General features: G+C 38.7%; 1 protein-coding gene across 1 annotated transcript in view; it reads left to right on the top strand.

Annotated features, from left to right (window-relative positions):
- EYS (eyes shut homolog) overlaps positions 1-23,322 on the top strand; it is a 1,559,204-nt gene that overhangs the window by 1,442,317 nt on the left and 93,565 nt on the right. Inside the window, 1 exon segment of the mRNA XM_030558318.1 lies at positions 17,204-17,376. Within this exon segment, the coding sequence (XP_030414178.1) occupies positions 17,204-17,376 (173 nt within the window).

The raw sequence follows: 23,322 nt of genomic DNA, 5'->3' as shown, positions 1-23,322 counted from the left end.
TCCTTAACTACTTTCTCTTTCAAAATTTGTTCAAAAGCTTTGCATGCAATTGAGGTCAAACTACAGGCCTGTAGTTTCCTGGATCATGTTTTTTCCCTTTCTTAAAAATAGGAGCTATATTAGCAATTCTCTAGTCATACGGTATGTCCCCCAAGTTTTCAGATTCATGAAAAAATCCTTACTATTGGGCTTGCAATTTCATGTGCCAGTTCCTTTAATATTCTTTGATGGACATTATCTGGCCCCCCAATTTAGTCTCATTAAGCTGTTTGAGTTTGACTTCTACCTCAATGTGATTATTTCATAATTTCACTGTCATCAGCCACCCTGCCATTACCTCTAAGCTCTTCATTAATCTCATTAAAAATTGAGACAAAGTATTTGTTTAGGTGTTGGACCATTCCTAGACAATTTTTAATCTCCTCCCTATCCTCAGTACTTAGAGGTCGCACTTCTTCTTTCCTTGTTTTCATCTTATTTATATGGCTCTAGACTCTTTTACTATTGGTTTTAATTGCCTTTGCAAGGTCCAATTCTGCTTGGCTTTTGGCAGTTCTCACTTTATCCTTAGACTTTCTGATTTCCAAGAGGTAGCTTTCCTTGCTGATCTCTCTCATCTTCCATTCCTTCTAAGCTTTCTGCTTTCTCTTAAACCTCTTTCTTAGAATATTGTCCAAGGGCTCCTGATGCTTATAGGAAGAGGTTTTGTTTCCAAATTAAGAGAAATGTTTCTTCCTCTGCACGTAATACTCGTTCATCATTGGGCCAGAAGCTGCAAGTTTGACTCTGCTGTCAGACAACATGATAGTGATGTATTATACAGATAAGGCAATGCAAGATCTTCTCCCTTATGTCAGGAAGGAGTTCCTTGTGTGCAATTTTCATTGACTCAAGATAGTAACCTTTTATCTATCTGGGACCCAAAACAGTTCAGCGGATCATCTGAATAGGAAGGACACCATCAATAAGGAAATAAAGGACTTAGATATAGATGAAATATTTCAGGGTTGGGTAGTTTCCTTAGCAGATCTTTTAGCCACTAATGCGAATAAGAAGTGTCTCATATTCTGATCCCCAGGAGTCTGGGCTCTCTTGCAGATACATTTCTAATTTTGTGGAATTGAGGGCTGCTAAACGCTTTTCCCTCCATCCTGTTAATTCCCAATGTCCTCAAGAAGATACATCAAAGCAAGGCCCCAGTAATATTGATAGCTCCTTCAGGAGCTCATCAGTTTTGGTTCTCCAGCCTGATACACCTGTTGATCTATCCACCTTACCCTTTCCCAATTCTTCTGTACATCATCTCACAGAACGAAGGCCTAGTGCTATACCCAGACCTGCAATCTCTTTATCTGAAAGCATGGAAACCAGCTGGTTGAGTTCAGTCAGAAAAATTGTTTGACTGCGGGTCATGAGGGTTTGTTCCGCAGCGGGCAAATTTACACAAAATGACATATACTTGGAGTTGTAAAGTAAAGTAATTATGCACAACTTGTTTTATACATGAATCTTTCATTCTAGACATACCAAAGTGGTTTAGGCAGAAATGAATTGGATAATAGTAGTATAGAGATTGTATGGATAAAATTTTTCAGTAGCAGCTACATATATTATAGACCTTTCTCTAAAATACTGATTGATAAATAATTAATTTATCAGACCAACCATTCTTTTTGAAAAGTGTCTTAGAATCTTTAACTTCTATCTAGACAGCCACAAGTGACCTTTGTTTAAACAATCCTTCAAAAACTGACATCTGCAAGAACTTGTCTGCATTAGGCAATTTTAGAAAAATATTTTCACTATGGCTATCGCCGTTGGTTCAGCTCCACCAGTCCTAGCAATGTAATTAAACACCGGTGTCTGCCAGTATTTTAAGTGGATTGCAGAGGGCTACTCTGAGCAGTGTAAGATGGAACCCTGCTTAAAACATCAGCAGCTGCCTCCTGACCTTTCTACACAGGTAACCCATCATTGCTACCACCAGTGGAGTTTAACCATTGTAGCAATGCTATGAAATCCTTTTGCAGAAAAGCTTAGTGTAGATACACTATAAAAATGAAATCATCCCTTCTCTCCATACTGCAGTGTCAACTCAAGACTAAATATAAACCCAGTTGTTGGTATGTTGTTGCTTATATTGGTATGTAAACTGCTAATTGAGTCATCTTATTCACTTCCTCAGGGAGTAACACTCATGAGGAGGAGTTCAGGGAAGCAAGCAGCAGGGGGAACCCCAGGTAGCATGACTTCTGCAGGAGTTTTATGATGGAAGCTGCATGGGAGGAGACTTGGGAGCCCAAACAGAGACATGGGGCCCTCCAGAAGCTCTCTGAAGACTCCCAGGAATCTGCTGGGACCTATCCCTCAGTGAAGTAATAGCAAGGAAACTGTGTGTTCATAATTGTAGACCTAGCTTTCCTGTAAGTGTAGGGGATGATAGTGCCCTGTACATTAATTGCCCAGAGGAAAAGGAATGAAGAGCAACAGTAGATGACAAAAGCTCTGATTCCTTCAGTCTAGCTGCCATCGTTTCAAAAATTGTAAACACTGTCAGTGTGGTGGCCTGTATATAGCTCAGGGAAGAATTTGGCTCATTATGTGTACTGTTGTTAAAGGGAGACATACATAGATGCAAGACCTATTACCACAGAAGATTTTAATAATTTCAAAATTCAGGAAGATAGAGTCAGCCTCCTTTCAACAGCAACAGAAAATATTAAAATGGACTCCATATTTTTTCTTTACCATCATACTGCCGGTAAAATCCAGGCCAAGATTTTGTTTTTTTATGGTCAATTGAATCAACAAAGAAACAAGCAAAAGCCAGTGCCAAGCATCCACTTCCCTCAAAAAGATTTTCATGATTTGAATTTCATTACTGTGTGACAAATGAAAAGATTATGTGTAATGCTACATTTAAACATTTAAAACAATTCAGCCACTGACTTTTGGCAGATTAAAAAGAAAAGGCATTGTAAGCAGACAGGGCAGATTGCAAGAGCAGAAAATATCAGTTTTAAAGAATGAAGGTGCCTGTTCAGCATGTAATCAGTGAAACTAATTAATTATAATGATGAATTTATCACAGCATATTCTCCATACTTCTGGTAGCAACTTTGGTAATAAACACTAGTCAACAACCACATTTTTCTATCTTTGTTGTTTTGAAAGCTTTTTGGAAGGCATGGTTGCTTATACAGGTTATAGTAATATATAAAACACTGTGTTGTGTGTCACACTTAAGGTTGCACTGTATGTAATTAGTGAAATACAAGCCTGATTGAAGTCAATGGGAGTTTTGCCATTGACCTCAACAGAGGTCATTCAAACTTTTAATGTACTTACATTTTAAGGTATGGCTACCAAAAATACATACCCGCCACTCGACCCAGAAACACACCTCATTCCTAGCACTATCACAATACACTACAAAGAAAACATCACCCTGTCTTAGTATGGATACCAGCCTTCCAATCTCCCCCTTCCTAAATTCCATCTTCTCACCTCCACCACAAATAGACCAGATTGTCCCCTCTACTGTTTCTTCTGCACAGTTCTGTGACAACTACACACACACATAGGATTGGGAGTGGTTTTTTATGTGCAGAGCAACCCTACCTGTCACAAAACACAGTGTATTTGTGTATTATTTTCCCAGGTTTTTCAGATAGAATCTTCAGCAAAGCATTGACTCTTAAAAAAAAAAAGAAAACAATAACAAAAAAAACAGAATCTAGATGGCTCAGGAACTTCTGGCATGGCTGAATGGTTTCATGGACGTTCTGTTCTTCATTAAAGCAACTGCTATTGTGTTAAAGATTGTGATCTTCATGAAACCAGCTGGTTTCAGCAACAGGCTGGATAGTTCTACCAAAATTCTAATCTTCAGCAAGTCAGCAGCTATTATGCTGGAGATTCTGAATCAGCTAACAGTTTATAACAACCAGGATATTTAACACAGCTGCTGTTTATTTGTATCAGACCAGGATCTTTGTGAAACTGTTAAACTTTGCTCTTGAACTGGCTGAACAGTTCACAAACAAAATACAAATTCTCCTCTATTAGCCTAATCCATTCCCCATGCACCACATTAACACCCAGGACGCAGCTGAGGATGTTTGGAAACATTATTGAGAGTGTGTCAAAAGTTAGTTTTATAGTCCTCTCCTAAACCATTTAAAAAGACTTTGCATGCCAAAACAGAAAATGGAAATAGGAAATGTAGCAAATGTTCTCCATTGGTTAGCAATGGCATATAAAATTCAGTTATGACATATGACACTATCATTCTGATTAATTTAAAACACATAATTACATAATCCTAGAGAGCCAAGCAACCCTCATTATGTACACATTTCTTATTTTCTACAGTTATAGAGACCCCCCCCTCAAAATCATGAGACTCAGAATGAAAACTTTATCTGGGTCCAATTTTTTGTTGATTAGAACTCAGAAACTAACTATTAATCAATTTTCTTGAAGCTCCTCAGAAAATTTGGAGCTGTTATAGTGTTTTTTATATAAAACTGAGAATGAACTCCCCATACTTTAGTCACAGAATTCAACTTTAACTTTGGTGTCACAACAGTTCCACCATAATGTATTTGCCTTTCAACAAAAGTCATTTTTACCATCCTGATAGTTGTGGAACCTTTTCAAACCTGCCTATGACTACTGTTTGTTTGAGCAATAATTACTCACAACTTTGCCTCTCAATAGTTAAAATGTAAGCTGCTTATTCAGTAGTCTTACTGCCTTTTGAGGGTAGTTGCAGCGCATATTTTTTTCAGTTCATAATTATCATCTAATTATTCATATTGGTCTAGATCTGTACCTGGTACATATTGGCATAGCTCCATTAATTTTGATACAGATATACTAACTTGCTTCAACTTAGGATCTGGCCCATCATACTAAATAGTGGTTGACCAGTGAGTTTGGGAGAAGTTCATGAACCTCGATATATTATCAAACCATTGCCTGTCTACAAATAGTTTGGATATTTAACTATCCTTTCTAATCTACCTTCACAATGGTACTTGAAGGCACTTTGAATGGAGTCACTACAAGAAGTTCCTTCTCCTGGAGCAGTACTTATTGGGAGCAATATTTGGCACTTGCTGTGCTGCCTATTTTGTGGCTACTTAGAAATTTATGGTGAAAGCATGGCTAGAACCTAGATTTTCTTTTTCTGAAAGCACAGGCTCCTACTAGCACATTAGGATAACCTCTGTTCTGTTAGCAGTATAGGGCCCATGAGACACAGATGAGCAGCTGTAATTCCATCCAGAAGTGGAGAGCGGTATGCATACACACTACCAGCCAGTTCTTTACAATATCCCAACACTAGAATTAATTCAATGGAGTAGTATCAAATCATTGTCACTCATTTCCCATCCACCTGTTTTATGTAGTTAGACTTCCATATTAGTACATAACAAAGTACTGGAAGGCAGAAATGAAAAAAAATCTTCAGAAAACAGAAAAGTTTAGCTACAACCAGCAGGTTTACATCACAGCAGACACATTCTTGTTACAAATTAAAAGCCTAGAGTATGCTAGACATTTTTTTCCTACTCCTAATGTATCTGTCTACTTTGTGTCTCTACAGAACTAGTCTGCATACCTGTGTCATTGAAAACAAACCATTGTATTAAAAAAGATAATATCTCAAACATTTATTCAAGGCTTTTTCATTTTAATCACACAGCTACCAGGCCTGTTTCTTCATTTTCAATCCCCTTGCAGTTGATATGATGTCATTATGTATAGAGCCAGTCTAATTTTCTTGATAATGCACCGTTATATATTGTACCATACGTAAAGAAATTAATCAGCATTTTTATCTCATTGGGAAGAAAAATTACTTCTTTCTCTTAAAAAACCCTGGAAGCTTGGGTCAGCTGCTTGCTACTATTAGTCATCCAATCACTTGTCTCCCCCTAAAATAAGAGATTATTCTTCAGTACACCTGCTTTTCTAGGGCAGCCATTTATACTTTGCTACAAGTAAATGAGTCAGACCATTTTACCTGATTTAACTGATCTCCCTAATGTCTGATTTAATGGAGTGTAATCACATCAGATATTTTAAGTCTATTCTGTTTGGGAAAATGGAAAGCAAACAATCTTTTGTACTAGTTATAAAGGTGAGAATATAAAGCATTTTTTCCCTGTTACATTCTCAGTCAGTTCAGCCTAGTGTGTCTTTCAGCTATGCTAATTCTCTACAACTCTCACGGATGTACTTCTCACATATTTGAAAAATGTCAACACTCAGTTTTATAGCATTTGATTTCACACTTTTTAGGTCACTAAACTTTTCATAATATACAGCCATCATTCGGGAATGTGTGAAATGCAGAACTGACAAACCCGTGTTTTCAATAAAGATTAAATACTTTTTAAAAAAGCACAATAGTTGCTTACTTCAGATTTCCTGTAGTATCATTAAAATGCTAGTACATAGCATTCCCACAGCATCTTTTGTGTTCAAATGGCTGTATGTTGTGTTAGACACTTTACAAACAGAGCAGTAGACAGTACTGCCCCAAAAGAATTTACACTCTAAATAGACAAGACAGACACAAGGTAAAGAAGAGGAGTATTACACACACATATTTAGGTTTTGCAATGGAGTTGCAGACCTGACTACCTCATTCATATGAATGTGTCTACTGTGGCAAAGTATGGACTGCAGATGCCCACCTCCCATAGAAGAGCAATAGAACCAGAGCTGCTGTTCCCTGCTAATCCTTCCCTTAATGCTGATAGTTCTCGAAAGGAGAAGTATGGTGCCCGTGTTTGCAGTGTGATTAGCTTTATCATCAATTGCATTAAAAAGTAATCCAGAGGGATGGAAATTGCAATTCTGAAATCACAGACATGAATACAGTATTGCCAGGGAGCTGAAGGATTGAAATTCTGGGAAGTAATTTTCTTCAGCAAAATTCTTTCAGGTTTTGCTTTTCATGTTGTGTTTTGTAGGGCCTGTAAAGCAAATCAGCACTTCTGTATTGAATGTGCTTAACTTGACTTTTTGACTTCTGCTGTGTCAATAGTATGGATTTAGGCATGTGCTTAAGTGTGTTCCTGAATAAGGCCCTATATCAGTTTTTATTTCAAGATAAGAACATAAGAATGGCCATACTGGATCAGACCAGTGGTCCATGTAGCCGATCTTCTGTCAGTGATTGGCGCCAGATGCCTCAGAGGGAATTAACAGAACAAGACACTTTGTTGATTGATCTACCTCCTGTCATCTAGTCCCACCTTCTAGCAATAAGATGTTTAGGGACACCAAGTGTATGGGGGTTGCATTCCTAACCATCTTGACTAATAGCCATTGATAGACCTATCTTCAATGAACTTTTTAATTTTCTTTTGAACCCAGTTATACTTTTGGCCTTCATATCATCCCCTAGCAATGAGTTCCACAGATTGCATTGTGTGCAGAAGTATTTCCTTATGTTTGTTTTAAACCTGCTTCCTGTTTTTTTTCTTGGGTGATCCCTGGTTCATGTGTTATGTGAAAGGGTAAATAACACTTCCCTATTCATTTTCTCCACACTATTCATGATTTTATATTCCTCTATCATATCTTCCTTCAGTTGTCTCTTCTACCAGCTGAACAGTACCATTCTTTTTAATCTCTCCTCATATGGAAGCTGTTACATACCTTTAATCATTTTTGTTGCTCTTCTCTGTACTTTTTCCAATTCTAATATCTTTTTTGAGATGGAGTATTCAAGATATGAGTGTACAATGGATTGATGTACTGGCACTATGATATTTTCTGTCTTATTATCTATCCGTTTTTTTTTACTAATGCTGCCTAATGTTCTGTTAGTTTTTTTGACTGCCGCTGTATACTGAGCAGCTGTTTTCAGAGAACTATCTACAATGACTCCATGATCTCTCTTTCTTGAGTGGTAACAACTAATTTATACCCTGTCTTTTTGTATGTATAGATTGAATTTTCCAATTGGCCTTACTTTGCATTTACCTACATTGAATTTCATCTGCTATTTTCTTGCCCAGTCACCCAGTTTTGTGAGATCCCTTTGTAATTCTTCACTATCTGCTTTGCACTTAACTATCTTGAGTAATTTAATATAATCTGCAAACATTGACACCTCACTGTTTACCCCTTCTCCCTTGAACAGCACAGGTCCCTGTACAGACCCTTGGGGGACCACACTTTATTCTTACCATTTGTTTCCTATCTTTTGATCAGTTACTGATCCATGAGAGGGCTTTCCCTCTTAATCTATGACTGCCTACTCTGCTTAAGAGCCTTTGGTATAGGACCTTGTCAAAAGCTTTTAAAAAGTAAGCATTTCTCTTGCAAGGTGCTCTGGTTCTGTCTTGTAAATTGTAAGAGAGACTTGGATAGCTTCCCCCATTGTGATTCAAGCCTTTCCAGACTAGCATGTCTAAACTGAGTTAAAGAACCCAGTTAATTTGGTTTAAAAGTGGGTTGCACAGTTGGCAGATTGCAGCTTTTAATCTATCCTAAAAACAAATAACAGAACTATGGACATGTGCCTGATCCAAACAGAGTTTAGAGTAGAGACCGTGTTCACAGTGTAGTAGTGTGAATGGATTAAACCAGTTCTGAAAGTGTTTTCAGGAGTACAGTTTTCAAAAACAGTTTAGCTTATAGCTGTCATGGTGTTGTCTTAAGAGTGCCAGTCAGCTGTGCCTATCTGGAGAGAAGCAATTTAGAAACTGCTTCAATGAAAGGAAATGAAATTTAAACTAAATCACAGGAGCTCTCAAAATAATAAATCCTGACAGGAAAAAAAGGCTCAAAACAGTAAATTCAACAAAATCATTCAGCTCTAGAACTGATACCATTGTTGAGGAAAAGATGGTTGAAAGCATTAAAGGAGCAGGAAGCCTGACTTGATTTTTTTGAAATTGTATAGTACAAAGTAAGATTGGCAGGTACGTTATATACTGGAAACCCCCCTGCTGTGAACTAGGGAGACATGTCTTTTTTATAAACTATCCTTTGACATCGCTAAAGACATTGATAAGATAAGATTGGTTCCAGCAATAGTGCATTTCAATGACGGCTGGCTATTGAGTGAGGTTTTCAAAGGAAGAACTCAATCTATCTTTACATCAAGTCAGCCCTTTCCAGGAAGAGACTTAACCTTTCCAAGTGTAAAAAAAGCAATTACAAATTAAAAGTTTAAATAGCTAAAGACTGAAGCTACTTTAAACCCTTTATATTTAGTAGAAGAAGAAGAAGAAGAAGAAGAAGAAGAAGAACTTTCAGCAGTCTGTGAGTGATGTAAATCTACAATTTATTCTCAGAACATTTTTGCAGGAAATTTCTTCCCTCAAACTTCCACATTCTTCATGCCTCAGTTAACAGAGTGTGACATGCACAATAAGCTGCAATGTACGGATGGCACTAAAAGCACTTGGGTGGAGCAATTTTGAACCCACTAGCACATTGCAGACTCTCAATTTGTCATGTACCTTAATTTTATCACAGCTAAGGTGTGTTTAATGCTCTGCCTTTTAATCATGGTCACATACTAGCCAGCTTACTAATGTACCTTCTCACATACATGAAGAGGAAAGCCAGGACTGATTACACTGGTCTACAATTTTTGAGAAGTCGTCTGTTTCAGAGATAAAATGAGATATTTATTATGTATTTTGATGTGCTGAATTCAAATATGACAATTAAAACAACTGATTGGCTACTGTTTCTAAGATATTTAAGTTTTTACATTTTACGTCTATGCATATTGTGTAGATAGTAGAGTTTTAATCATAAATTGTAAACCTAGGTCTTTTCATGTGTTTATGGTTGCTTTACATGATAATATTTCACCTGTCCTGTTTATGTAACACTTTAAAAATCAGCAAAAGGGTTATATACATAAAATTTATTAGGAAACAAAAGGCAAAAAACTATTATGTACATAGTTTAGTCCTATTCAGTGTCTACTCGGCGCTTCTTGGCTTGTCTCTTGTATTCATTAAATGGAGCATCTCTTGTCACTGTCCAGTAATAGTCTGCAAGCATTGATGGGCTCCATCTGCCCTGATAGCCTGCCAGGAGATTCCACTGCTGTAGTCTGGAGCCCAACAGCTCTGCCTTACTCTTGGCTAGTTCCAAATCCCTGACAAGGTCATTCAGTTCACCTTGTGTTATGAGGTGTGGTTCAGAGGAGGAGGATGGGAGAAAATGTGGGTCCTGTGACACTGATGGTTCAGGACCAGAAGTTTCATCCTCTTCCTCTTCCTCATCTGACTCAAGTGAGAATGATTCTGGTGCATCAGGAACCAGCAGGCCTTCTCCGTGGGGTACTGGGCGTATAGCTGATGGAATGTTTGGATAATGCACAGTCCACTTTTTCTTCTTTGACACACCTTTCCCAACTGGCGGCACCATGCAGAAGTAACAATTGCTGGTATGATCTGTTGGCTCTCTCCAAATCATTGGCACTGTAAAAGGCATAGATTTCCTTTTCCTGTTCAACCAGTGGCCAAGATTTGTTGCACATGTGTGAGGCCCACCTCTTGTCCTGATCTCCAATTTTGCAGCCAAAAGAAAGGTGATAGGCTTTCTTAACCATAGTGGTTATACTGCGCTTTTGTGATGCAAAAGTCACTTCACCACAAACATAGCAGAAGTTATCTGCACTGTTCACACAAGTACAAGGCATCTCTGCTCACTTTGGCTAAATAGAAATGTGTCCCTTTGCAAAATCAAACACTGACAAAGAAGAGAGCACGACACTGTATGATTTCTAGAGCTGATATAGGGCAATTTCTTCAGCAGAGTTGTCATAACCTTAGTCCCAGATTTGGACCTTAGCGTCCAAAATATGGGGGTTAGCATGAAAACCTCCAAGCTTAGCTACCAGCTTGGACTTGGTACTTGCTGCCACCACCCAAAAATTAGAGTGTTTTGGGGCACTCTGGTCCCCCTGAAAAACCTTCCCTGGGGACCCCAAGACCCAAATCCCTTGAGTCTCACAACACAGGGAAATAATCCTTTTTCCCTTCCCCCCTCCAGGTGCTCCTGGAGAGATACACAGACACAAGCTCTGTGAAACTACACAGAGTGACTCCCCCTCTCTGTTCCCAGTCCTGGAAACAAAAAGTACTTTCCTATTCACCCAGAGGGAATGCAAAATCAGGCTAGCAAATCCAACGCACACAGATTTCCCCTGATTTCTTCCTCCCACCAATTCCCTGGTGAGTACAGACTCAATTTCCCTGAAGTAAAGAAAAACTCCAACAGGTCTTAAAAGAAAGCTTTATATAAAAAGAAAGAAAAATACATACAAATGGTCTCTCTGTATTAAGGTGACACAACACAGGGTCGATTGCTTAAAAGAATATTGAATAAACAGCCTTATTCAAAAAGAATACAAATCAAAGCACTCCAGCACTTATATTCATGCAAATACCAAAGAAAAGAAACCATATAACTTACTATCTGATCTCTTTGTCCATACACTTAGAAACAGAAGATTAGAAAACAGAACTACTTCTCCAAAGCTCAGAGAAAGCAGGCAGCCAGAAAACAAAGACTCAGACACAAACTTCCCTCCACCCAGAGTTGAAAAAATCCGGTTTCCTGATTGGTCCTCTGGTCAGGTGCTTCAGGTGAAAGAGACATTAACCCTTAGCTATCTGTTTATGACAAGAGTGATGTAAGCTTCATTATGATTGCATCATCCATGACTTCTAGGAATAACATGATGCAATTCATATCATGTATGACGCAATACCAGCTTCAGATTGCATCATTCATTGTCTTGCCTAAAAAGCAAGTACTGTCCAAACCCAGTCATAGATTTATTCATAGATCCAGTCAAAGATGCATTTTAGTCATTTCTGGTTTAAACTGAGATCCCTTCCCTTTATAACTCACTTCTCCTCTGCCATTCCCAAGTCAAGGGTCGTATATACTGACCCAATAGCATATCTTGAAAACTAGAGCCAATCAACAATATTAAGCATTATTTTCATTCTCAGTGACCCAGAATTAGTAAAATTGGACTAAATTTATTTCAGAAGCATTTTGGCTGCAGAGCAGTGTTATCAGGTATCAGGACTGCCTGATTTGCAAATAATACAATTTTATACAGTGCCTTTCATCAAGATTCAAAAAGCAATTTGAAAGTTTGGTAGGTAGTAATATCCACACAGATGGAGAAACCAAGACACTGAGAGGTTTACAATAGACAATGGAAAACCAGAAAGAGATTCAAAAGTCATGTGGGATAGGAAGGATGTAGTCTGAACAGCAGTAAGGGTTGAAGAAATAAATCACTTCCACTACCAAGGATAAATCGCTAGATAGTGTGGAAATAGTATCTGTGTAACACTGCACAACAACACCACAACAATTGTGACAGGAAGGAAAGAGGCATAACTGTTACCTGTCAGCTCTGGTGTTCTTGGGGAACCAAGGTGCAGTACCCAGCCTGTCTGACGCATGAAAAACCTTACCCCTACCCCAGCCTCTGCTTGAACTAAAGCCGATCAGAAGAAAGACTTACAAAAAGCAATGAAAAGGCAGTGGGAGACACACCTAAACCCCTCCAGACAAGAATAACAGGATTAAGGAAACTCCTCTAGCCTCATTGCATCCAAGATGGGACAGGGAGGCATCTCCATTAGCATACAGAATAGAGAACAGAGATTCCAAGGCAAGAACCTCACTGAACTATGGGACCAGAAAAGTAGGAGAGCACTGCATGATGGGGGATCTCTGCTCCAGATGTTAATGAACCTATTCCTGCATACACCCAACTCAGTAGTTATCAGACCAATTCTAGTAATAAATCCTTTATTGTTATTCAAAATGCAGAAGCTGCCTAAATACATTGTGAACTCCCTCCAAGGAACACTGCCCATAGCCAGGAATGATCTGCTCCTATTGTCTAGCCTGAACAAAACAACTTTGGTATACTCCCTTGAGCCATCAGTTTACCCATAACCAAATCTAGTGTTCTCCCTTGAACCACTGTTGTTTCCCTACAAAAACTCCTACCCATGCTCAAGTAAGTGTTCTGATGCCTGGATCCAACATCTGTATCACTTCCATTGGGACTTCATCTTCTCCTGACTGATTGTGCTGGGGGTTCTGCCTGTCTCCAGCACTCTGGACCCTCAGCTATCACCACCACCTGGGAACCTCGATCGAGTCAAGTTTCATGGAGTGGTGAGAACCCAGATCTTTCTTTCTCTCGCTCTCTCTCGGTACAGCCTTCTGACCCTGACTTGTGTGATCAGTTAGTTTTCTAAACCTGACTTTTATAATCAAATTTAAGTTAGATTTAATATTATAACTGGTTTGTTTGCTTGGCTCCCCTTGTATGGTTATTACCTGGCAATAAATAACTTTCATGGTTAAGCTCTCTCCCTCCCCTGGTGGGTGTTTTTTGGCTTCCCCATTCGCTCTACAGCAATGCTTCTTGTACCTAAGGTTAAGATCCCTGCAGCACCCAAAAATCCTGTGGGGTTTGCTCATCAAGTGTGTTACTACCAGAACAATTGTAACGTGAAAGTGGGGGTAGAGACATGCTGAATCTGTGACATATGAGAGTGGCAGACTGAAAGTGCTGCTTGACCCAGCCTGCTCAGGCGTACTTTATTCCAGTGCGGTGTCCCTGGCATATGAGGGTGAGAGCTTGGAAGTGCTGTTTGACCCAGCCTGCTGAATCCAATGGCCTATGAGGCTGACAGTTTGGAAATGCTGCTCGACCCAGCCTACTGACTCCAGGGACATATAAGGGGTCAGCTTGGGAGTGCTGATTAACCCAGTCCTCTTAGATGTGCTCTGCCAATATATGTGTGTATGCGCGCATGCATGTGTGTGTTTGTCTGATTCTGGTGCTGGAAGAACCCAGCTCTAGGGAACCTAGGTCCTGCAGGATAGCTCCATTGGGAGGGAACTTGCAGAAGGGAGAAGTAGAGCGCCATATTAGAACACAAGTGACACAAGCAAGTACATTGATAGAAGTACAGAATATGTGCCCCCACCCTTAGAAGATTAAGCCTAATAAATGAGTGTACCCCAAAGTAACAGGCAAATCTGGTGACATAACTTATTCAATGGAATATGCAGCAGATAACAACTGTACCTGTGTTAGGAATTGGTCATAATCCATCCTTCCTAGTCTAAGAAAAAGGGCAATGGGATATTTAATGACTACAAGTGGTCACATCCTGAGCTTTACCTCATCCTAAAGGTGTTGCCTCAATACCACACTGCTCCTCTAGCATTGTACTGGGGAATTGGTTTGCTACTCATTCAGAGGGAAGAGTTCCATCTACTGCACCATCAATACCACTTCCTGCACCATCTAAGTATTCTGGATTTTTTTCCTATCCAAGTACTGATAGATTCCAGTGTTAGAGGCATTCCAGAGTAAAGTGAGGAAATGGTCAGCATAATTTGCCAGTTAATACTCTATGTGGCTGGGAAGTACAGACTCATGGAGGGAAGCTCCTCTCATCAAGCCCTGTTTCCTCACATACTATAAGACTGGAGGCAGAATATTACGATGCTACCCTCTTCCACCCCAGTTAACAGGATTTTCATCCCCTCCCCCCATGACTCCGCTTTACTCATGTGGTGGTGGTGGTGTCTATTATTTGTATTTATGTAGCTCCTAGAGTCCTTAGTCAGGGATTGGGGCCCTTCTTATGTTAGGGGTTATATACAGTTTGAATTTCTATTGAGGTGTCATCAATTGGACAAAGATATTTCAGCAAGACACTTTAAATTTGTCTTTAAGTTTACATCCTCATAAACATGCTGAGGCATTTTCTTGTCCTCTACATCGGACTTCTGGTTGTCCACTCCCTTCAGTTCTTGGACATGAATATCCAATGATTTGTACCCTGTAGTAATTTGCACTTGTACAGTGTGGGTGGAAAAGGTTACTATCTTGATTTGATAGTACTTTGGACCCATTTTGCACAGATCTGAATTAAAGCAGCTTGCAAAGCAGTACAGAACCCTATCTGGAAGGAAAGAAAGAGGCCCCATGTCTTTGGAGTATTTATATATTTCTTCCATTAAATTCATCTCTGTTGTTACTGGAACATGGAAGTCCTTGACCCTTTTTTACCAGACACAGGCACAGATTGCTGTAGGAAAGGACAAAAAGAAGTCATCTGTGACTTTGCATTTCAGTATTCTGACTGAGTAATGCTTATTAATTAGTTGTGACTTTTCCCCTCTGTGGTTAGTTATTATATGTTCCTATATTATATGCTCTATACTTTCCATTCATTATATTTCTGGGGATTTTTAAAAAAATCATTTTCTTTGCTTCATTTTTCGGGATGGTGTACAAAATTGTATTCTATATTTGCTTCTCTTGATATATGTGCTGAAAACTAGTAATTGTTTTTCTCAAAATTGTAATTTTCAGACTTTCACAGAATGCAACAAATAACTGTACACAGAAATGTACAATGTTAATGTACAGTTAGAACATGACACTTATCACCAATGTAAAGGCTTTGTTTTTTTAAAGAGGAAAAGATTAAGCTCATTGTGTATTGTCCGCACCAATGATGCTTCTTACTCTCCCACTCACAAGTATATCTGATAATTAATTAGAGAGAAGAAGATCTTGAAGCTCAATTGAAAGTTTCCAGGAAGATTTCACAGTAGGATTATTGCTTTTTTAATTAGCTGAACTCCGTAATAACATATTAAAACTGTTGAAAGCAGGCTCCTCAGTGCTGCGCAGTCCAAAGCAATTCAGTATCTCATTTACATTCCTCTCCCAGTCTCTGCAGCAGCCCTATAAATAGAATAGACTATACACAGAAATTTATTACTGCAGCTGATAGCAATTTTCTTTTTTAAAGGTGTCTGGAGGCATTATTCAGGAGGATTCATTCTGGTAGACTTTCCAGCTGAGATTCTCCCTCTCCTGGAACGATGGGTGGTCAGTTTTCAAATACACTAATGAACAGTTAGAAACAAAGACTCTCAGCAGTATTATTTATTGTCTTCAGTTAATAAATGCTGGAGTTCTCTCAGCTCTAGATTATTTCCTCTAATCTGACTGTCTGCATTTTGTAATCAGTGAACATATTTTGTAAAGTCACATTCCTTTGACTTTTTATCACTAAACTTTCTAAAGATTACGTTATTATCAGGAAAAACATAATGGCTGTGGTTTGACATGGCTCACATCACGTCTTCTGCAACCAGACTCATAGGCATGTATGACCTTATCAAGTGCAGAACAGATGTTTGCAAGTTCAGTACATCGAGAATCTGTAGCAACCATACAAACTAATCTGTCTTGTTGTCAACCTAATTTCTATCATAAATCAAGAAAAAAAATCAGGAATTTTTAATAACGGTGAGCCTAATAATATACAATAACCTGAGATGCACAGCATGCATTTCAGTCATTAATATAGCATCTTATTTACATGCAAGTCTCTATCTAGTTAGGTGTTTATACCACAACCCCTACCACGATATGTATGTGCCCTAAAAATAATGTATATGAATGACCCAACTACTGCCTAATATTTGTTTCCTTACCCAATTCAAAAGAAAATAAGATTGGTTAGATCTTAATTTTTCTCTTATCCTTCTGAATTCATTTAACGTCTTCATAAATGATGACATAGGAAGTATGCAGGAAGAAGTTACTTTTCAATATTCTGGTTCAATTTAAATGTGTATCTATCTTCTTTCAGGTCCTACTGTATTGTCAAGTGTTATTTCAAATACTTTTAAAATATATATCCAGATGTTCTGTGTGCATTTACATTTCTCTCTCTCTTTCTCTCTCCTTTTAAGACATTAGGGAACAGCAGTTTTTTCTTTAACAGTTATTTTAATCTTTATCTCCAAAGGCAGGACCACAAATACTTAATGAGAAGCTCTGAAAAAAGTCACATACTGTGAAATGAAAGGAGAAATAAATTAAAAATATAGCTTGGGTTGTTGAAAGTAGAGCCTTTTAAGTCAAGTAACCTATAAAGCAGTTATCCATTTCCAGTGTAAGTTACATAAGTTCAAAAAATGTTTATATTTGAAACATGAGCTAAGAGCAAAGAGGAAAAAGTGTTTCAATAATAAAGCTGAAATTATTTGGATTTCTATGACAGTGAAGAAAGCACTTTTTCTTTTAAGAATATTTTGATATTTATAGGTTTTTTTTATTTAAATCTATCAGTGATACAGAAAACTGGTTCTGTGAGTGCCCTGGACTCTACTCTGGAAAACTTTGTCAGTTCACAACTTGTGATGAGAATCCATGTGGGAACGGTGCTACTTGTTTTCCAAAATCCAGCCAAGATGCCGTTTGCCTCTGTCCTTATGGAAAAACTGGAATCCTCTGCAATGATGGTAAGGTTGATATAAAATTTAGCAAGTGTTTTGACATGAGTCAATGGACAGGAGTAGGAGGATAGATGGGAATTAGTAATGTTACTCAAGTAGGTTGACTTGATTCATATAGAGGTGACAATATTTCTACTCTTTAACTTTGCCTTTTTAAATCATACAAGTTTATATCAATATCTGCTCCTGTGATTCACTGACCGTACAGATGCTATTTGTACCTAGGAATTAGGCATTAAATAAGCATTATCTGTTGTCTAAGAGGAAAAACTGTTAAGCATATTGCAGTGGATCTCAGACATTATTGTAAGGGGATATACTGCCCCTTTAAAGCCAGAGAGGGAACTTTGGGAGGCCAGGCTACCCTTATTCCAGGAATTCTGGAGGAATAGACAAGGGCATAGAAACTGGCAGCAGCAGGTGCTGGGAGAAAGGAAAACCCAGCCTACAATTTCAAGGACCAGTACAAGGAGCCCAGTAGTATAGGGTGGGATAAGGCTCCCCTCTTTCTCAGCAAAACCAGCCATGATAAATTCCTGAAATGATGGCAACATATAATGTGCCTCTTCCCTCAGAGAGAGAGACACTAGCAGTGAAAAGACTGCTTGCCTGCTGATCTCTCCCATCCCAGGGGAGAAATGACTGGTGGTGTGATCTGGTCTCCAAGTAGGGGAGGAAGGCAGGAAGACTGCACCCCAGCAGAGATGCCTGAGAGGAAAATACTTTTGTTAAGATGGCTTTGTTTTGCATTCTGTTTGTTTTTGGAAGACATTGGTGCTAGCATGAGGGGAACTGAGGGCAATTTAAAAGGGCCTGCTGGGAGAAGTCACCTTAAGGACCTTAGCCTGCTACAATCATATTTAAGGAATACACAAGCCTTCAATTGATCATTTAAATTGTAGGTTTTTATGGCTGCTATTATCAATCCAAGTGATTAAAAAAAATAATTCAGGGATAGATGTAAACCGAGCCAAGACTGAGTCACAGAGGGCCCAATACTGTAACTCTTAGCCATGTCAAATTTCTATGATATCATTCAGAGTTGCAGGTTACAGTGACAGCAAGATAAGACTCATTATCTAATCCAGTAAAAATGATCATTAAACAGTAAATGCATCTCACCAGATAAATAAATACATACATAGTTTGATTACATCATGGGTGCAGAGTTCTAAACCTGCGGAAACTATAGAGCTACTGCAGGGAATTCAAATTATAATATTAAATATTTCAAGAAATAATTTACATAAAATGTCACACACTGAGTGTCATAAAATTTGGCAGCTGTGATATTGTGTACTTGTGAGAGTGGGATGATGGTAAGAAAAGACAGAAATCCTGAGTTCTGTTGTAGCAATTCACCCTGCTTTATTTTGTAGTCTCTTAAAAGTCACAAACCCAACAGCTGCCTGCTAAGGATTCTAGGTAGTAGAGCCCAACAAGTGTTCCCCCTGCACTAGGTAATGTTATAATTAGAATGACCTACTTGGTCTATTTTACCCTCCACTAGGTTAGATCAACTTCTAAGAATTTAATGGCAGTTTCACCCTTCGAATTAACAGCAGAATTGTAAGCTACATTAACAGTTTTGTGAATTACAAGTAGTTGCCATCTTAAACAAAAGTGCAGCTACATCTAGGATAGAAAACAACAACCATTTAACAGTTCACATCAACACTACACCATAGTTTGGAACAGAAAATAAATAATACTTTATTCAGTTTAAAAATAGAATCTTACATAAACAGAATACAATTACTCAAATATATATTTGGCCAGATAACTAGGGAATACATGAAAGCAGGGCCATGGATTTTTTTAATGGTTTTAAATTGTCAAAGGCCTCAGCATAGAATAATAGAAGTTAAGGTCAGAAGGGACCACCAGATCATGTAATCTGACCTCCTGTATGTCACAGGCCACCAACACCAGCCAGCGCCGTCTCACTGAAATTAGATCAAAGTGTTACAGCCCATAGAAGACTAAACTATTATGTATCATAAACAGAGGAGGGACTGAACCCCCACACCTTCGCCCGTTGGTGTGCTCGGACCCTGTCCCTGGTAGCTGAGCCTGGGCAGGGAGCAGGCTGCTGCAGCCTCCCTGCTAGGCTCTCTGCCAGGTAGAAGCAGTTCCATCATGCTCCCTGCCCGGCTACCAGGGAGAGGCAAGAGCGAAATGTAAAGTTGTAATTCTATTACAAGGTTGTGGTGAACTCACAAACCCTGACAGTGATACAAAAGTGGTCTGTTTAGTTACTGAAGCCCCAGAATGGAAGTATACACATCTAGTTCCTACATGTATTTTTCAAAATTGCATATTAGGCAAGAATATGACACTGGATCCAAAGTGTTAGTTACAATGTGTATACCATTGTAAGGAGCAGGGTGGGGAGGAATACCAGGAAGCACTGAGTCAGAGCTAACAGAAATGACAGAGCTCTCATGTAACCAAAAACAAGAATTAATCCTGCAGAGGTGAGCAAATGTACGTATTACTGTGGTTTAGACTGAGCCTCAGTGTTTGATATTTCTTCTCTGCAATATAAAGATATGCAAGTGAGGCTATATTATGGGATCCCTAATTATGTTATTATATGTCTTACAACGCAGGAATAAAGGAGCCATCCTTCCCAGTGGACTGTCACCTATGCATATATTACTCACAATGACATATATTTTAAACTAAATTATCTGGTAATATTTGCTATTCCAAGGGCTCAGTACATTTTTCATGTGAAATATATTCCCCCCCCCCCCCAATGTATTCAACCAACTTTAAAATGCTGAAATGGGAATACAAGCTCCAAGTTACAAAGCTTTGTGGAATGAAAATCTATCTGCAAGTGGGTTGCTCATATTTAGCTATGTTTGTTACACAATGTCACCTTCAGAGTAGTGCAGGTCTACAGTCTAAAAGTAGCACTTTGTTGACAGTAGATGGCCAAGGGGAATTTCCTTATGTACAAAGCTGCATGATTGTAAGGGTTCGGGCCAGTGTTGAGAGAGCTGCTTGGATGAAGATCTGATTTGCTGTTCCTTCTATTTAGAGAATGTTTTCCAGGTCACTTGCTGTCAGCCCAGTCCTAATGCCCTACCCACTCCATAAAATGTAAACAGAACACGTTGCAAGTGGTTATATCTTAACAGGTATATCATTAAGGAAGAGGTTAGCATAAGGCCCCAAGAACAGATTGTTTTTCAGATAGGGAGAGGGTCTCCAAAGGAAGATACAGAGAGGCAGTTATCTCCTTTCTTATTTCTCCTTTCCATTACTTATAAAATCCTTTTATTAATGCTTCCATTTTGCATCCGAGTATGAGATGAGAACCTGGCCTAAGCAATGTATTAAGCTATGGTTAAAGACAGAGGGCCAGATTCTGAGCTCTCTTATACTAGTGTAAGTAAGGAATATACCATTAAAGTATAAATGAAGTTGTCCATAGTAGTTTGGGAGTGATGAATATTCTGTAACAGGCAAATGAAAGAGACAATGATAAAGACAATCAGTCAAATTCAGCCTGAAGTAGGTAAGTATAACTCCACAGAAATCTTACCTAAATCTTTTGGTGATGGAAAGAACATAAGCATGGACGGGTGGAATTATTTTAGAGGATTATTCCACTGATTGTGATCCAAGCCTATTCTTTTAAAAATTCAAAAAGTACATCATTAAATTTTGTTCCATATTTGCCTTGACATACATAACTGTTGGCTTACTATTACAATGCATAGATGGTCTCATAAATGACTCTTAGGCTCTTAAATTGCTAAGGCGCTTTTGAAAGTTTTAACTGTAATCTTCATTTGCTGAACCCAGACCTCTATATAAGTGGTATCATTTCCAAAGCCAGGCAGATCTTTGGAAACAACACAGATAAAAGAGAACACACAACTAATGCTATATTGAGGAAACTCAAATAAATGTTAGGAATGACATCAGTAGAATTACTCAGACCTCTCAACCCAGAAAATTGGCAGTGTGAGACACAACTCATTGTAATATGTGAAATTACCGAAAAGTGGAACACCTGTATGTTGTTGTGCATCACTTTATAAATGAAAGATTATGATGGTTTATAAAAATCAAATCTGTTTTGTAATCTGTAATAGATTAATGTGAAGGAGTGTTACCAATTACAAAACTGATTTATATAAATTACATAGTGAAAAAAACTTAATTCTATATGCATCTTATAATATGTACTAAAAGCTAATAAATCTATTGTTTACACTGTGATGTATGAAAAAACACAGGTGCTTCACACTTTGGTCATTTGGGGCCCTAGTGCATGGGTTGCAGGGGTCCTTGTCCAGGTTTGGAGAGATAATCCTCCTGTCAGTTAAACCAGGGTGCTTATTTTTCACTGCCCCAACTGCCCTCTCCCAGTTAACATCAGGTACCATCTTCCTTCCCTCCTTTAGTTAGTGCTTGCCTGTCTCTCTTTGCCTGCTGGATGGGGACAGAAGGTGGTGGCTGCTGGGTGCTGTAAGGCTTTTCTGGAGCCCAGGTACTCCTAGCCTTCTTGCAGCTTTTGGCACCCTGCTTATCTTTCGCCTTCCTCTCCAAAAAGCCTGCAACTTGAGACAGAGAGCTGTCCAGGAGCCAATGATAGATTTTAGATAGAGGAAGGGTGAATAGGAAGAAGCTGTGCTGGCTGACATTGTTCACAGGAGCTAGGCAGAGAGTTAGCAAAGCCCAGCAGCTCAAAGTCAGCTCAGCTCCCTTCCCCCTTCTCCTTCATCCCATTGTGTGAATAAGGTGGAGGTCCTGCTTCCTCCTCACCCCTTCTCTAAATACAATCTATTGTTGGTCCCTGTACCTCTCCAGCTTTACAGACCCCTGTCTCCCCTCCTGGGAGACAAGGGGCAGGACACCTAACAGTAGAAGCAGACATATCTCCTGCCTCCACTTGCCAGCTAGCAGCTCCCTGTCTTGACTGAGTAAGCTTTATAGTGGCATAGGGAGCCTACAGTGGATACAGTGTGGAATGTACCATGCAATGCAGTATGCTTGAGAGCGTCTGGAGTCACATTGATATAAATATGCAGCAAGGCCCTGATTCAGTAGTCTTGCCCTGTTCAGTAAAGCACTTATGCATGTGCTTAAAATTATGTATTAGATCTGGTCAATATTATTTCCCCTAAAAAATGATGTTTTATCAAAAGTGAAAATTGTCATGGGAAAATATTGTGTTCAACTTGTTTTTTTTAATGATGAGAAATTTTCAAATGAAACAAAATGAAAATTTTCATACTTTTCACATTTAAATGTTTGTTTCAGTTTAAAAAAATTTCAAAACTTGAGAAAGTTTTGAAAAGTTACAGATTAGAAAAAAAGTGGAGCTAAAAGCTATACATCCTCCATTCTATTGTATTTGGGGGGATCTGAAATGTTTTGGGTTTTACAAACTGAACTGAAATGAAACAGTTTACTTCATTTTGAATTAAAACAACAAAAATATTGTTCTGTTTCATATCAAAAGATTTCCACAAAAAATAAAAATGTCAAAGGAAAAATTTGTCTGAGGAAAAATTTGTTTGACTAAAGTGAAACAAAGTGTGTCTGTGAGCAATGTCCAAAACGTATGTGACAAGGTACTTGATTTAATTCTATGCCATTGACATAGATGATGATGAATAGAATCATAGAAGATTAGGGTTGGAAGAGACCTCAGGAGGTGATCTAGTACAACCCCAACTAAATCATTGCAGCCAGGGCTTTGTCAAGCTTGGCTGTAAAAACTTCTAATGATGGACATTCCACCACCTCCTTAGGTAACCCATTCCAGTTCTTCACCGCCCTCCTAGTGAAATAGTTTTTCCTAATATCCAACCTAGACCTCCCCCACTGCAACTTGAGACCATTACTCCTTGTTCTGTCATCTGTCACCACTGAGAACAGCCTAGCTTCATCCTCTTTGGAACATCCCTTCAGGTAGTTGAAGGTTGC

This window comes from Gopherus evgoodei, chromosome 3, assembly GCF_007399415.2.
Source record: "Gopherus evgoodei ecotype Sinaloan lineage chromosome 3, rGopEvg1_v1.p, whole genome shotgun sequence".
In the NCBI taxonomy this organism is placed as follows: domain Eukaryota; kingdom Metazoa; phylum Chordata; order Testudines; family Testudinidae; genus Gopherus; species Gopherus evgoodei.
This window is presented reverse-complemented; position numbering and strand designations above follow the sequence as displayed.